The sequence below is a fragment of the Antechinus flavipes genome, chromosome 3, assembly GCF_016432865.1.
Source record: "Antechinus flavipes isolate AdamAnt ecotype Samford, QLD, Australia chromosome 3, AdamAnt_v2, whole genome shotgun sequence".
NCBI lineage: Eukaryota > Metazoa > Chordata > Mammalia > Dasyuromorphia > Dasyuridae > Antechinus > Antechinus flavipes.
In genome coordinates, this window is record NC_067400.1 from 167,656,287 (window position 1) to 167,673,405 (window position 17,119).

Below are 17,119 nucleotides of genomic sequence, written 5' to 3' on the forward strand. Positions count from 1 at the left end.
TGTTAGTCTTAAACATAATACTTAATGCAGCTGTGCCTAAAATGAAAAATCTCTATTTAGATTTTCAGCACATAAACATTTGGTATGCAATATATAAAATGGGTAGGTAGGAGGAAGAGGGAGCTAGGTATAAATAAGCCTTTTGGGAAAAGATTGCAACTATCATAAAACGATAAATTTCTATGAATAAGAACCAAATCAGATCAGATAACTGCATATTACTAGGTTTGTTCTACATTTTAGAATTAAAGCCATCCCCATTTATAAAGCCTTAGGCTTTCCAAAATTTTTCATGAGAACATTTGATATATCAGATCCTGGAGTAGATGCAATGTTATTATAAGAAAAGGAAAATAGAAAACATCCTGTGAGGTATCTAAGCAGAAAACTATTACCAAAGGAATGGAATTTGTCATCTCTGCAGAAATTTTCAACTATTATTTGAACCTTAGATAAACTAAGGCCATATGTTTTTGGCCAAAAGTTTATTGGCCATCAAGCTATAGTGTAGATACAGATGATACAAAACACAAATCATTGTGGAACAAGACTTCCAGACATCTAGCATATGTCTGGGAGTGAAACTATTCCGACATACATGTTATCATGAAAACCAGACAAAAGATCTTAATCACGGAACCCTTGAGAGGCAATGTGGTGTAATGGAAGAAAAACTGGCTTTGAAGTGAAAAGATCTAAATTTGAGCTTCTCAACCTCTTAAACCTCAGTTTCTTTATATATAAATATGAGATCAAAATTCTACTGCTATGGGATCATAATTATGCTGAGTTATTGTGCAATTTGTAAACCATAAAGTATCCTGTAAACATAAGCAATTAGTTGACCATTGTGTCAGTGAATATCTTTAAAAGACTTTAGAAGAAAGAAAACAGAATAGCGAAGATTTAAATACATATAACCACTTCACTGGATTCTTTGTTTGAACTAATCAAGACCTAGCTGTAAACATAGTAACACCTATGTAATAGGATTATTGTGAGGATGACATATTCATTTATTCATTCACTCAATAAACACATTATGATAGGCTCTGTGTTAAACTCTGGGGATGCAAAAAAGATGCACATGACAGTCCCTGACCCCAAGGAATTTACAATCTACAGGGAGGAAGAAACATGCAAACAATTATATACAAGTCAAGCTATGAATAGAATAAATAGGAAATAAGCTATTGATTATTTGATTATTTTGAGGAAATTTGGAATTAAGAGGGATTAGGGAAGATGGGATCTCAGTTTGGACTAGAAGCCAGGGATGTCGGTATACATGGAAAATGTGTATAAAGTTCTTTGCAAATCTTTAAGCATTATACATGTTGTCTCCAAAGGCTTAGTGCCACAGCAAGCTTTAATAGCTAATTATGTGATCTTACTATTAGTGCAGTTTTAAGCCTCTGGGGAATACCATATATAGCAGTTATTATAAATGATACTCTTAATTTCCTAGTTTCTCAATTTACCGATGTCCTCAGCTTCTATAACATCACCTCAAGCATCTCAGTCATTCACAGAAATTAGTCATTCTTTTCAAAATTTATGCAAAAATAGTTTTCAACATTCACTCAAGTAAAACCTTGTGTTCTAAATTTTTCTTCCTCCTTTACCCCCCAATCTCAGACAGCAAGTAATTCAATATGTATTAAACATATGCAATTCGGCTATACATATTTGCACAAGAAAAATCAGATAGAGAAAGAAAAAGAAAAAGCAAGCAAACAACCAAAAATAAAAATAAAAATACTATGTTGTGATCCACATTCAGTCCCCACAGTCTTCTTTCTGGATGTAGATGGCTTTCTTCATCACAAGTCTATTGAAATTGACCTGAATCACCTCATTGTTGAAAAGAGCCAAATCCATCAAAGTTGATCATCACATAATCTTATTATATTGCACATATATTCTTTTGGTTCTGCTTCCTTCACTTAGCATCAGTTCATGTAAGCCTCTCCAGGCTTTTCTGAAATCATTGCTGATTATTTCTTGTAGAATTATAATATTCCATAATATTCATACACTGTAACTCATTCAGCCATTCCCCAATTGATTTCCTTGCTATTACAAAAAGGGATGCTACAAACATTTTTGTTCATGTGGCTCCTTTTCCCCTTTTTATGATCTCTTGGGGATACAGACTCAGTAAAGACACTGCTGGATCAAAGGGTATGCCCAGTTTAATAGCCCTTTGTGCATAGTTCCAAATTGTTCTTCATAATGATTGGATTAGTTCACAACTCCATCAAGAATGTATTAGTGTCCCAGTTTTTTTCACATTCCCTACAACTTTTATCATTATTTTTTCCTGTCATCTTAGCCAATCTGAGAAATGTATAGTGGTACCTTAGAGTTGTCTTAATTTGCATTTCTCTAATCAGTAGTGATTTAGATCATTTTTTTCATACGATTAGAAATGGTTTTAATTTCTTTGTCTAAAAATTGTTTGTTCATATCCTTTGACCATTAGTCATTCTTTAAACTTCAATGTTATTATGCTTGACCTCCTCAATCCTGAATTTTGAAATCCCCCAGTCTTCTGGGAAAAGCTTCTGTCCTTCTACCTCATGAATCACATCTCCTGAAATGGCTCCTTGGTCCTCATTTCCCAGCATCACTTAGTATATGCTCATTAGGAAAGGCAATCACTCACAACTATAGTCACAACAATGCCTCCTAGACTCAAAAAATCAAAAATTTGAAGCTGGAGGGAACTTACAGATCATTAATTTAAATCATTTTATAAATGAGGAAAATGGGGGACTTAAGAGTTACACAGTTAGCAAGTGACTGGTGCATGATCCAAGCCTATATCTTCTTGGCTCCAACACCTTTTATAATATCCCAGGGGACCACTCACTGATCCTGGCACTTGGACAAATTGACATATGAATTTATGTATCACTAGCAAGGTCAGAATTCTTCTGGTTGAGATCTGTGTTCTTTGGTAATTAAGAGTGATAACCCAGGATTTAGGTTAAAGGATTACCATTCCTACAATTTTATTGAAATTCTCTCTCCAGGGTCACCAGGGATTATTTAATTGCTGAATCTATTGACCTTTGCTCAGTCCTTATCTACCTTGATCTTCCAGAAATATTCGCTATTATTAAACAGCCTCCTTTTCCTCCCTTGGCTTTTATGACATTGGCTTACCTGTCTGACTTCTTAATCTCTGTTGAGCTATATTCCCTAAATGTAAGTATCCCCAAAAGCATTCTCATTAACTGTCCTCTCTTTTTCTTCATCTTATTGCCTGGCCATCTCATCTTCTCCCTTAATTTTAATGATCATCTATGACTGAATAACTTGGAGACAATATGGTATAAGAGAAAAGACTGGATTCAGAGTCAGGAAGACCTGCATTTAAATCCTATTTCAGATTCTTATTCAGTTTGTGATCTAAAACAAAGTTTCTTAAACTATGGGTTGAAAATGTGGGGGTCATGAAATTATGATATGTTATTGTAAATGTTTGATTTTTATACCTATTATATATACATATATACTCAGGATTGTATAAAAATATCTTGGCAAAAAGGAGTAGCAAATAGAAAAATTTGAAGAAACTGCTTTAGAACAATCCCTTAAGTTCTTAGGGCCTCAGTTTACTCCTCTATAAATTGCGAGGGTGAGACCTGATGATCTCTAGGTTTCCTTTCAGTTCTAAATCTATAATCTTGTAATTTCTAATTGGGCAGCTAAATTACCACTTATCAGTGGATAAAACACTGATAAGAGGACCTGAATTCAAATCCCACTTTAGACACTCACTAGCTGTGTGACCCTGAACAAGTCACTTAATCCTGTTTTTTTTTAGTTTCCTCATCTGTGAAATGAGTTAGAGAAAAAATAAAATAAAATAAAATACTCCAGTATCTTTGCCAAGAAAACATCAAAAGGGCTCATAAAGAGTCATGCATGACTAAAAAGACTGAAAACAACAACATAATCTCTACATTTACATGTTTAGATCTAGTATTCCCCCTGTGTTCCAGTGCAAGATTTCTGATTCCTTGCTAGTTATCCCCTTGGATGTTTGGCTGACGCATCAGACTCAAAATTTCGAAATCAGTATTCAACCTTTCCTGAGGATCTTCTCCTCTTAGCTTCTTTATTTCTTTGGATAAAGTTACTATTTTCGCTTTAGTATCCTTTTTGAGTCTTCATTCACTCTCAACTTTCTCATACACTGAGTTGCTGAGTTCTATTATTTATACTTGGTAATAGCTCCCATATTTGCATTTCCCTACTCTTCCTTCTTGCTTCCATTGAAATAGTTTCCTAATTGGTCCTCTTGCTGCCAGTCTTTTTTTTTTCCTATATAATCCATCCTTCATGATCCCCCAAATTATTGCCCCTGATGACCAGGACTGATCATGTTATTTTCATACTCAAAATAATGAATTGAAGCTCTTCAGTGGTTCTTCATTTGACTTTAGAATAAAATATAACTTCCTTGGCCTAGCATTTAAAACCTATTCTCAGTCTGGCTCTAACTTATCTATTTGGCCTTATTTTATTCCATCTGTTTTTTGATTTCTTCCTGCTATTGTTGAATATTTGGGCAGTGATTCTCATGCCTGAAAGGCAATCCTCTTACCTTCCTCCCAGATTTTCCCTTTTGAAATCCTTCTCACTAAACTTCTGTTGGCCTCAGTTTCTCCATCTGTAAAATTGATATGGGAAATAATTTCACTGATGCCTCAAGTTCCTTCTAACTCCAAATATTCCTGAGCTCTTTCTAAAAAGCTCAGTTTGGGGTGTCACTTTCTCCAAGAAACTAAATGCTAATTCCTTATCAACTTTTCCTTTCTCTCCTTCAATTCCATAATTCTTTCTCTGGGCCTCTTTTTTTTTTTTAACCTTGATGTACCTTTTAAGATTATTATTGAATTTAATAACTATGTAATTCTCTGGATTCCATATATAATTTTCATGAGTTGTAGAAGTATCTATAGCTGTAAATTTATGTTTGACAAGACAGTTTTAGGACTAATCTTAATGAAATGATCAGATCAAACTTTTTAAATATTACCAGAAAGTTTCAAAAACTTATTGGTTGTTTTTATAAGCTTGCACTTTTACCTGTTAAATTTTCTGAATTTAAAAAATCATCTCATTTTAGAATTTAATAACACAACAAATGCAACAAACATTTATTAAATGCTTAGTATGTGTAGAGCATTGTCTAGGGTCTAGAAAATATTCAGAGTTGTTTAAGTTTAGAAAGAATCAGGTAAGCTTGGTGGAAAAAGTAGCAGCATGATCCTGGTCAAATCATTTCACTTCCTTTTGCCTCAGTTTTCTCAACTGTAACATGGGAATAATAACAATACTTGCCTCCCAGGGTTGTTGTGAGGATCAAATGAGATATGTGTAAAGCATTTAATACTATGCCTGACACATAATAGGCACTTAAATGCTTTTTTTTCTTCCATCCTTATTTCATTCCTTTCTTCTTTCCTTCTTTCATTAGATTTTAAGCTCATAAAGAACAGTGCCTGTAGCACTATTATGAAAGATTTATAACCAGATCCCTCTCCCATTTTTAGTAAAGTATTATGGCTATAATATAACATATATAGGGCATAGTCTAGCTATGCCAGGCCCACCTAATCTACACTTGAAGTGTATTTGTTAGAGTAGGTGCTTAATAAATGCAATTTTTTTTTTCAATTTGATGATCTTTGACTTTGAATTGTACTTGAAAGTACTTAACCATTCTCTTTTCTTCTTCTTTTTTTTGTCAGGGTGTGAAAAAATATGATGTGCCTTGTGGTGGAAGAGACTGCAGTGGAGGTTGTCAATGCTATCCTGAGAAAGGAGCCCGGGTAAATACAAACCTCTTCCTTGTTTAAAAATTCAAAATAGAAATTAATTTAGGTTATCACAAAGAATTTTTAAAGCAAAAATTCTGTCACTGGTTACGTGATTGTCTCGAAGTATAGAAATAGTTTGAGACAATCAAGTAACCAGTGACAAAATTTTTCTATTTCTATACTTCCAGGAAAGATAAAGTACTTCTGAATGCCTTATTTTCCCTTAAGATATTTAAAGGAGAAGAATATCCCTAAATATAAGAACAAATAGCAGCATACTCTTCAAAATAAATTTATTTTACAACAATTCAGAGATATTAAATTAAGACCATAAATATGATTTTGTACATTTCCATTTTTTCTCTTGCTTATTTTAAAATATACACATATATACTAATATCACAAGTGTTTGTTGAAAATGTTATATTTATAATGGCAATATTTATATATTTTAAAATAATGTATAGTCCCAAAACAAGACATCCTAAATTGTGTTTAACATAGACTACATAGTCTAGAGAGTAGCATTTCTTAAGACCAAAAGTCATTGAATTATTACATGATAGAGTTGCATATCATTTAACAAATTCTCTCCTTTTCATTTACTTCATTTAAAAGGCTATTGTACCAGAGTTACATATCACCCACCCAAAGTTAATCTGTTTAAAATGAGAGAAACTATATTTTTAATGATGAGAAAAAACTTTACATTTAAAATATTGCTTCAGATCCTTTAGATGGTTTGTGTTATTAGAAAATGCCTGACATTTCCCAAGGTCATTTTTTACAAACCACATTCTGTAATTTAAATAAAATGCTCTGTTTTACTTATTTTCTTGTCTTTGAAAGAAAAATGCAAATGGCTTGAGTGACATTTACCCAAGGTCATTTTGTACAATCCATACTCTGTAATTTAAGCAAAATGTTTTGTTTTACCTCTTTTCTTGCCCTTGAAACAAAGAAAGATGCAAATGGCTTGAGACACGTTTATTGAGATAATTTATCTAAATATCCAACTAGACATATAATTTCTCAGTAGCCATTTAGATGAGATTAGATCTATTGATAGCACAATAGATAAAAGCCTGACAAAAGGATAACTTGCCTAAACTATAAGCTCCCTAAGGTCAGAGGCTTTGTATTATGTTTTACTTTGTATATCCCTTAATGACTAGTACAACAGTTTTCTTGTTGAATTCACTAATATGTTAATCTTTAAAATATCTCTTGCATCATATTGACTGATCTGGATATAATACATTCTTACAGGTAGGAAGAAAAAAATAATCAAACTATGTGTCATAAAACTGAAAATGTTATGATCAATTCTTTCATTTAGACATTTGTTATCTATTTATACACATTTGCAGATACTAATGTTTTTGTAAGATCTTATTGAAAAGAAGTGGTCAAAGATATTGAGAACAAATAAAGACAAATCAGTCAACTTACTATTTATTTCAAAACATATAAGTTATCTTATATAACTTCAACCTCAAAGAGGTTTTTCTTTATTCTATTGCTGGGAACCAGGAGAAGGAGTGAGGCTAGAAGAGGGAATTGGGAGTATTTTTAGTTAAGTTCTTATTTGTGAATTGAGTAATCAAGAAACAGCAATGGGGCTTTGGGGAGTAAAATATTGATTTAAAATAACCAGGCTTTCTCTGTTTTCTGTAACAAAGGCAACTAAAAATTGGCACTATAGACAGAAAATATTTCTTTTTTCTGAGACCAACTGGACTTAATTTGTTAGGTTTTTTTTTCTTCTAGCATAATTTTCTGTGCTTTATCTGTGTTTCATTTGTTTTCTCTAATGCTAGTCAGGGCTTTTTGCCTTTGAGTCATATACTCCCCCTTAGGAATCATATACTCTTTTCCACATTCATTTGGAACATGCCACTGTTCCTCAGAAACAACTGGGAATTCCTTTCAGGAGTGACCTAATTGTTTCTTAAAAAATAAATTAGAGTAAACTTAATGTGTCCAGCTTATTTTCTCCCATTTCAATTCAACAAACAAGTATTAAGCACTTAGAAATTGCAAATATACTGTGTGACGTATGATGCTAGGAGCTTAAGATGGCAAAGATGAAACTCAAGCCCTGAATTCAGCTTATATGACATATTAATGTACATTAAAAAGAGCCACATGTATTGGTCTAAAAGGTCAGCTTTATGTCATTTATTTGGTAAAGAATAAAAATATGGAGTATCTATATTTGGTAGAATTTCCAATTATGATTTTAGAAGCATTGAATATAAATCAAATTAGTCTTTTGAACACTAGTTGACATATTGTTGACATGATAACATTCAATATTCAGTATTTTAATGGATCCAAAATTTCATCAGGCCCATCCAAACTCAGTCTGTTCTATTCTTATGATGATTTTTAAAATTATGCTGTAATATTTGATAAGATTAAATTGCTTTATAATGATATAATATTTTAATATATATGTACTCTGGCCTATATCATTCCTTTTCATGGTTCTTTTTATTTAAATTCCTTTTAATTTAAAAAAAATGGAATTCCATTCTTTTCTTGGGTAGAGTGCTTTAGATAATACCAAAAAAACCTCTCAATTGTTATCAAATCCATTTTTAATACAATAATTTTAAAGCATTTCTGCAATATCTTGACTGTGATTTAATTCAGTTAAACCAACATTTTTTAAATGCCTATCTTATGCAAGTTTCTGGAGATACAAAGACAAAAATCAAAGAATCCCTGCCTTCAAGCAGCTATAGCATCTTCGATATTGGTACTATCCTGTAGTAGGAGACCACCATCAAGGCTAAAGATGGAGATTGGACTATATAAATAGTAGAATTGGTTCATATAAAACCAATTATTTGTACAATGCTTTTAATTAGTGTGCTCTACTGAATAGTGTATCCAAACAGAACAACTGTTATGGTTCATGTATCCCCAGTTATTTTGATTTAATTAGATTAGATTGTATGGATAGGTAGGCAGTACAATGATAGAGGGAAAAGCTTGGAATCAGGAAGACTCATCTTTCTGAGTTCAAATCCAGGCTCAGACACTAACTACCTAAGTGACCTGGAAAGTCACTTTTGCCTCAGTTCCACATCTATCAAGTGAGTCAGATAAGGATATGGCTTTGCCAAGAAAACCCCCAAATGAGGTCACAAAGAATTGGACATGACTAAACAACAAGAAGAAATTGGATTAAATTTAATTTAGCATTTATTAAACTTTTGCTATATGCAAAGTATTGTGTTAAAGCTTGGAATATAAATACTAAGAAAAAGAAAGACAGTCCGTGTCCTCGAGTTACTTACATTCTAATGGAGAAAAACAATGCATAATAGAGAATTGTGAGAAGAGGAAGGGGAAGGACAAAGTGAAAGGGGAACCTGGAAAGTCAGAAGTTGAGCCAGATTAGACATAAGTATGATTGACATGGCTACTTCTTTAAATGGCAATTTAAAAGAACTCTGCAATAAAGAGACTGAAAGAGTGGATACATATCCAAATTATGAGAAGCAATGGAGCCAAAGTAGAAAATTAGTCTAGGGAAGTTAGGAAAGGGTTAGAAATATTCTTATTGGTTTGGTGATAACGTGGTTTTATTGCCATATGCTACACAGTCACAAGAATGTCTCCTTTATTTCCCATCACAATTGTATTTGACAAGAACTTTTCAAGTTTTAATGATCAATCCTTAGTTTGAGGTCACAGATGTAGCTCTAAGAACAAACTTAACTATTAAAAAAGATTAATGGTAAATAGGTAGAAATCATGTCCATAACATATAAGAAAATTTCCTAGAAAACAAAAATAACTAGCTACATCATCCATTTGTTTTCACCAATAGGGAGCCATTCCTTTGTGTTCTTCTCCCCCTCATCTTTGTTTAATTTATCCCCTTTCTAGCAGGGACAACATATTAAAGTCATTAGTGTGGTATAGGCATTGGTAAAATGTAAAGTATTAATGAGATATCAAAGGCTATTCTTCTGACTGAATAAACAACAAACAAATGTGCAAACCTTCTCTACTTCACAATTTATCCAAGGGCTAGCTCTTTATAGTTTCAGAACTATTAATTTTTAGAAGAAAATGTATACTTTGGAGAGAAGGTAAAGAGATTAAAGTTTTTCCTTGGCTGGGTGCTATAAACCTCTAAGGATACAGTAGATATTTGTAAATTGACTGATTTGCTCTCTGAAATATTAATTCAGTTAGAATTGTAATCTGAAGCATGAGGAGGTATTCCTGCTCTACATTTGGACCCAAGCTTTTTTTTTTTTAAATAAAGTAATGTAATATATAAAAATAGCACTTGGCCAAATTCTGCTATTCCAAAAGATGTGTGCAGAGTCTGTTCTTTCCCACACATTTCCCTGGAGTCTTTTGCTATATATTTTCCCCACAATGCTACCGTAGCAGAGACTAAATGCCTTGCTGCAGACCTCTTGGCTAGGGAGGGGTTTCTAATCCCTGAACACTTTGCTAAATCAGCCATATATGGTAAGGAGTAAATTTTTCCCTTGTCATGGTGACAGCCAAGATCAGAATGTGTACATTACTAGATAAACTTTTTGGCCCTTGTGAAAATTCACAAATGCTATACAACTTCCAATTTCTAAATGGAGCCTTAGGTTTCCAAGTGAATTTGTTGTTCAGTTGTTTCAACTGAAGAGTTGTGTACAACTCTTCATGATCCCTTTTGTAATTTCTTTGGCAAAGATATTGAAGTGATTTGCCATTTCCTTCTCCAGCTCATTTTATAGATGAGGAAACTGAGACATATACAGTCAAGTGTCCCAGAGTTACACAATTAGGAAGTGTCTGACACTAAATCTGAACTCAAGGAAAATGAGTCTTCTTGACTTTAGGCCCAGCACTCTTATCTACTGCACCACCTAACTGCCTTTCCAAATGAATGAAGTTTTTTCAAAATACATTGAAATTTATTTTACCTTTTAGAAAGTAGCATTAATTGTTTTTCACAGGGAGAATAAAGGCTAATGGCTACTCCACACATACTGATGCCCAACAGATAATGACTTAAGTATGTCCAGGATAGCTTTGTCACTATTCTAGTGGCAGTAGTTAATATAATTCCCCAGTTTTTACAAAGAATAATAAAGGACTAACATTTTTGATGATTTCTCCTTTTGCTAAGTGTTAATCTGAAAAAGAAGATAAAAAGAGACTGGTGGAGGAAGAGCTCTGTATCTCAAAATACTGATTATTACAACCCTTCAAGGTGTGTACAAAGGTTAATAAATCTATTGATAGGGTTCTAGCTCTTTCCCATCCATCTCTTTGGTATCTCTAATTTATTGTTTAAAGAATTTAAGATAAGATATTGTCTTAAATGATATTTCCATTAATAAAATCATATTTATTTCTGATGTCATACAATTTGAGAGTACCAGTATGGAAGTCCTTTCTTTTCTGGTTCTTCATTCATTATGACTGCTGAGGAAGCAGGAATTGAAGCATCTATGGAGGCAATTATCTGTTCATATCTCTAAAGAATGTTGGCTGAAGGAAAATGGAAGTCCTTCTGAGAAGTCTTTTTTAATCCAGACTTTATAATATCTCAGTGTTTCACTAGTTATACTAATGAAATCTTGAAATTCTCAAAAGAAAATTTATCTTGGTTCCAGTTAGCTGAAAGCAATTTGCTATGTTGCAATGTACCAGGGAGCAAGAGAGGAAAAATAGAGAAAGGGGAAGGCAAATGATTTTATAAAAATAAAAGAAGAATATGTATCATTCCAAAATGATTAGTAATTATTGCCCCCAGAAAATCGTCAAAAGGAATCCTGCAGTTCATAAAAAGGAAACACTCAAACTGGATAGCCATCCTCTTATATCATTCACAGAATCTTGAAACCAATTCAGCTCCCTCACTTTATAGATGAAGAGATGCTTTGTGTTATTTATGTGACATAAAGTCACAGAAAGTTTATATGACTTTCCCAAGCTCACAGTCAGTAAAGGCAGAATCTAGACTACAATCTAGATTTTTCTTTCCCCAACCAATGTTTCATACAAATAAGAAAAGCTAAGAAACAAAACCAGAAAACAAGAATTCCATTTTCTAAGGGATAGATTTTAGGAAGGTCATTATTGGATGACAGCAAGTTTTGTTTTATTGTTAGATTTATCACATAGACAATAGTTTCTCATCACTTTAAGATCCCTCCCTGAAGGTCAAAGGACTAAGCAAATAACTCTTAGAATCCTAACATTCTTCAGATGCTAACTGAGTGAACCCAAGTGAAAATAACTGAACAGAAAAGGAAAGAAAGAAAAAGAGTCCTAAGAGATGGGAAGCTGAAGCGAGAATTTTTAGAACTGTAGAATTCTCCTTGCTCTGACAGAAATGTTGCAGCTCTACTTTGAAGAAATACATTGGGATCAAAAGATCATAGATTTAGAGCTGGAAAAGATATTATAGGTCATCCTATCCAACTCTCTCATTTAGTCAGTAGGGAAATGGAGGTCCAAACACAATGAGTGATTTGCTTGACATTTTACAAATAGCAAATGACAGAGTTGGAATTCAAGTCAAGCACTGCAAGAAAATACATCATTCTTTCCATTATAGATAGGCTCTGGGATAGAGACTAAACCTGTATTTTCATTAATATAGGGAACTTCCAGAGAAGAAACTCTATTTCTCAATATAGATCAGCACCTTCCCTGCCAATTATAATCTTATTGCATTGCCTAAAGCACTGAGAAGTTAAATGGCCACCCTTTCCCCAGCCCCAGGATCACTTGTATAGTGTCAGTTAGAATTTCTCCTGACTCCAAGGCTACTAAACCATAAAATATTAAATGATATTTTATTTATATGTTAAATTATATGTTAAAACAATTTTAGCATTTTTTTAAATTTTGAGTTCTAAATTCTATCCCTCATCCTCTCTCCTACTCTCTCACTGAGACAATAAGAAATCTAATATAATTTATTCATGTTATGCTGCCTCTTGATAATCTTAGGGAAAACACTATAGGGTGAGATAGACCACCAGTCCAAAAAAATAGTTGGGACATGAACTAAAATTACATAAAATGATTATTGATTCTTGAGATTAGCTGTCCAAAAGAGATTTTTCATGGGCTCCCAGAAGATTTTGTTTTGTTATTTCTTCATATACAAACCACACATATCACACACACACACACACTCATCTTTCTTATAAAGAACAGGTATAGCCAACATCCCTGAGATGTCACCCACTATGTTCATAGTAGCTGCCATTTTTGTTCTAATATAAAATAAAATTTAGGTAGTATAGAAATTTACAAATAAAATAAATCTTCCTTTGACCCACCCTGTCATATTACCATAGTAAAGAGACCAAAATCCATTACTTATGTAGGGTGAAAATGTCCATTGATACCAACAAATGATGTGACCCTTTTGCCCTGATAATTTGGAGATTAAAGAGAGAAAGCAGAAATGAGATAGAAGCGGAGGCAATTGCAACCATTTCCTCATGCAAGCTTTTGATACAGACATAAGGGTAACACCATATGAATTTCTTTCCAAATGAGTTGCTATTTCTAGCCAGTGGACATTTACTGACATAACCATGAAGCAATCTTTGTGGAAATTATACCCCAAAATTTTACTAGTTGTCACTAAGCCCAGAGGGAATAAAGTGCTGTCTATTTTGAGATATTGACAAACAGGCTAACTTTAATGTTCTCTGAACCTGTATCTACATTAAATACCCGCCCACTTTCAAAATCATGCCATTATTTTTAGTGTGCTTTTGGAACTAGCCAGTCTTGACTTCCTTGATGATGCCGCCAGCTGTAACATTTCTGAAACCTTATTCTTTTCTGGAGGAAAAAAATGTGATTTAAAAAAATTAAGCTGTATTTCTTATGCTTCCAAAGCAAGTGTAGAAAAGACCTATTCCCTTAACTTCTATCTCCTTATCCCTCCACCTGAAATTTTTATAAAATAAAAAATCATCTCCCTCTATGGACTGCCACTGAATAATCTTATATAATCAGATTGATGGACATGGACTAACAGAATATAATATTTATTCTTTTGTTATGTCAGACAGCACTAAGAAGCAGTATGATGTTTTTAACAACAATCTCTCTGAAGGAAAAAATGTGCTCACAAGATTCTTTTACATTATCAACATTTCTGATCACTTTCTTAAGTCTAGACAATCAACAAAATAATAAATTAAGCCTTTATTTGTAGTGTTGCTTATTTCTGAGGAGTAAATGTTTACACTTAAGATTTAATAATCAGCTCTGAACCTGTTTGAGCTGGTACCAACATAAGCTTGCACAAAAGCATATTCTTTAAGTTGAACTTATCAAAGTTGAGCTAGAAATAGGCCAACGTGAAGAGAATTACAAGAGTCTCTATGACAATTTTGACGTCAAAAATTATTTTATATATACCAACTTCTTTATAAAACTGTTAAATATTGGGGGAATAATGTGATCTAAAATGAGTATACCACATATGAGAAATGAGTCATTTACTATGTCAATACCACAGAATGGAGTCCAGGAGCAGTATTGGCCAAGAGTCAATGATAGGATTTCAAGAGAATATCCATCTTCATTCTCACAAATTGCCAAGAGAAGATACACCTAAAAATCTGGAATATTATCAGCTTTATATAAACCTATAATTCTATGCTGTCATATCAGTAAAATGTCACATTAAGGAGAAGGAAACACAAATTCCTCTCTCAGGATTATAATTGCATGGCTCTAGTTTCAGAAGTGATCAGTTTATGGTGAAATCACTAACACACATCATTGTAAGGCCAGCTAAGCAAATATTGGTTAGATAATATGGTGTACTTGGAACTTCTTTTTCTGTGATCTAGTTCTACAAATAAATGAACTCTTGACATCTTAGATCTTTTAGTTTCTGAGAAAAGGACAAGAATTTTGTTATCTGGGACTGGGTGGGGGGGAGTGTAGCGAACCTAAGACTTACTAACTGTCATCTTGGGTAAATCATATAATCCTTCTAAGGCTTAGCTTTTTCATCACTCCAGAAAAAATATTTGAAACTTTTTTCACCTCTAAATCCATAATCCTAGGAGATCTAGTTCTATTATTTTTGTCCAGTCTTAGTACTCTGTTCTAGTGAGCACTAAAAAGTAGAATTACCCTAGCAATGCCTATGCTTTTTTTAGGATTAGACTGTACTCTTTTCTTATAATTCCAGTTTCTAATTAAAGAAGGCAGTCTTAATATTTTAAAGCTTTTACAATGAATAGTACATTGGACTGTATTTTGAGAAATAAGACAATTCCCCAATTTCCCCTTTTACCTTATTTTGTCTATTATCTATACTTTCATCACCTTTAGAATAGAGCAGTGATTGTCAAAAGGATTTGTCACAAATTGTATGGAATTTATCATTGCAATCAAATGCTCTTATGGGTCTTCAAGGCAAATATCATTACTATGAGTGGGAGGGAAATGGCAAACTATTAAATTAGAATCATATTAGTCTCTTCTGTGGAGGACTTGAGAGGCCAAAAAGATATACAGTGAAAAGATGAAAAAATAGGTCAATCATCGTTTTTTCCCCCTCTTACTTTTTACCTTTGGTCAATGTCTCTATTTCTCATTGCTTGCAAGAATCCAATTGCGTACACATCAATGAAATGAAACTGGCTATAAATTTGAGATTATATAGAAAAGAAGGAATGCAAAGTGAATACAAAAATGTTGGTTTCTGATTTATACTAGCAGCCTACCACTACCACTTTTCAAACTTGGCAACCATTTCTACAAACTGTCTTCAAGGCAATTTTAGAAAGTTAGGATTAAAAACTGGGATTGTAAAAGAAGGTATTGCGTTTGCAGGAACTGAAAACAAATGAAATGAACATTTTTCATCTAGAGGCTGAACAGAAGAGTGGAAGTTATTATAAGACTTAATATTAAAGACTATGGCACATAGCCTAGTCAGTAGTAACTACTTCAAAAATTATGAAACACTGATTAAGCTTATTCTAAATGTCTTGAAATGAAAATAAATGCTTTGGGAAATTGATATTACTTTTATCTCTTTCAGGAAATCATATTTGTAACAATACATATATCAAATTTTCTTAATACTCTCACATCAAGGGACTGTTTCAATAACATGCATTGAAAAGAACTCACATCTTTTCTATTTCTATATGTTAACTGAAACATCAGTTTTATAAGTTCTGTATAAATGAACATTTTGACATCCTTTGTCATTGAGTCATTTTTTCCCTTTAGGAAAGGAATGCCAATCTTCAAAGTATTTTACTTTGTTTTATGTACTTCCAGTCCATTCTTAGTAAACAATTACAGGATTTTTGAAAGAGCGGGGCTCAAATTGATAGTAATCTATGGTAAAAGCTTTCTAAAACTTGTGCTAAAAATAGAAATATTCTCTATGAATTTGTATTCAGATATTAGAGAAAATTAATTTCTTATAAAAAAATCTTCTGCTTAAAACCATTTTGGTAATTTGGAGAAAACTCCATTGTACTTTAAAGTTCTAAAACTATATAATATAGTCTTCCACTAAGAAATAATCACCCCCCCAAAAAAATACATATGGGTAATGTGGATAAAACAGAGTCAATTTTTTAAAAGTAAAATGTGAGGCTTATAGCCAAAAATAGGGATATTAATCGAGGAGAGTAAATTAGCCTAAGAAGAAGTTTTTTCCTCTTCAACAAAATAGAAAGTTATATCTTTTTGTTTATAAATATTATATGACTTCAGCTCTTCAAAAGTAGTTACTTCATAAATTATTGGCATTACTTCAGTACGAAAAATTAATTGTTTTACAGTCTCTTGTTGTTATGTAATTTCAGTAATGTCCAACTTTTCATGACTCCATCAAAGATAGGAGAATATTTTGCTATTTCATTCTGCAACTCATTTTACAGATGAGGAACTTAAGCAAATAAGGTTTTCTCTTGCCTAAGGTCACACAATTAGAAAGTGAGGCCAGATCTGAAATCAGTAAGATAAATCTTCCTAACATCAAGCTTAGCATTCTATCCAATGAAACACTTAGCTGACCTAGAAAAAAAAATTGAGAAAGAATGCAAATGTTCTTTGCAACCTCATTTAGAGTTTTTTTTTTTTTTTTAAGCAAAGATACTGGAATGATTTGTCATTTCCTTCTCCAGTTAATTTTACAGATAAAGAAACTGAGGCAAAATGGTTAAATTACTTGCTCAATCACACAGCTAGTAAAATGTTTCATTTGAACTCAGTCCTGACTTGCTGATTCTGAGCCC

The 17,119-nt window shown here is 32.8% G+C and overlaps 1 protein-coding gene across 2 annotated transcripts in view; it reads left to right on the forward strand.

Moving 5' to 3' along the window:
* COL4A2 (collagen type IV alpha 2 chain) overlaps nucleotides 1-17,119 on the forward strand; it is a 274,234-nt gene that overhangs the window by 73,476 nt on the left and 183,639 nt on the right. For both annotated transcript variants that reach the window (XM_051984185.1, XM_051984184.1), the window contains exon 4: nucleotides 5,769-5,849. In XM_051984185.1, the coding sequence (XP_051840145.1) occupies nucleotides 5,769-5,849 (81 nt within the window). The remainder of the gene's footprint in view (nucleotides 1-5,768; nucleotides 5,850-17,119) is intronic.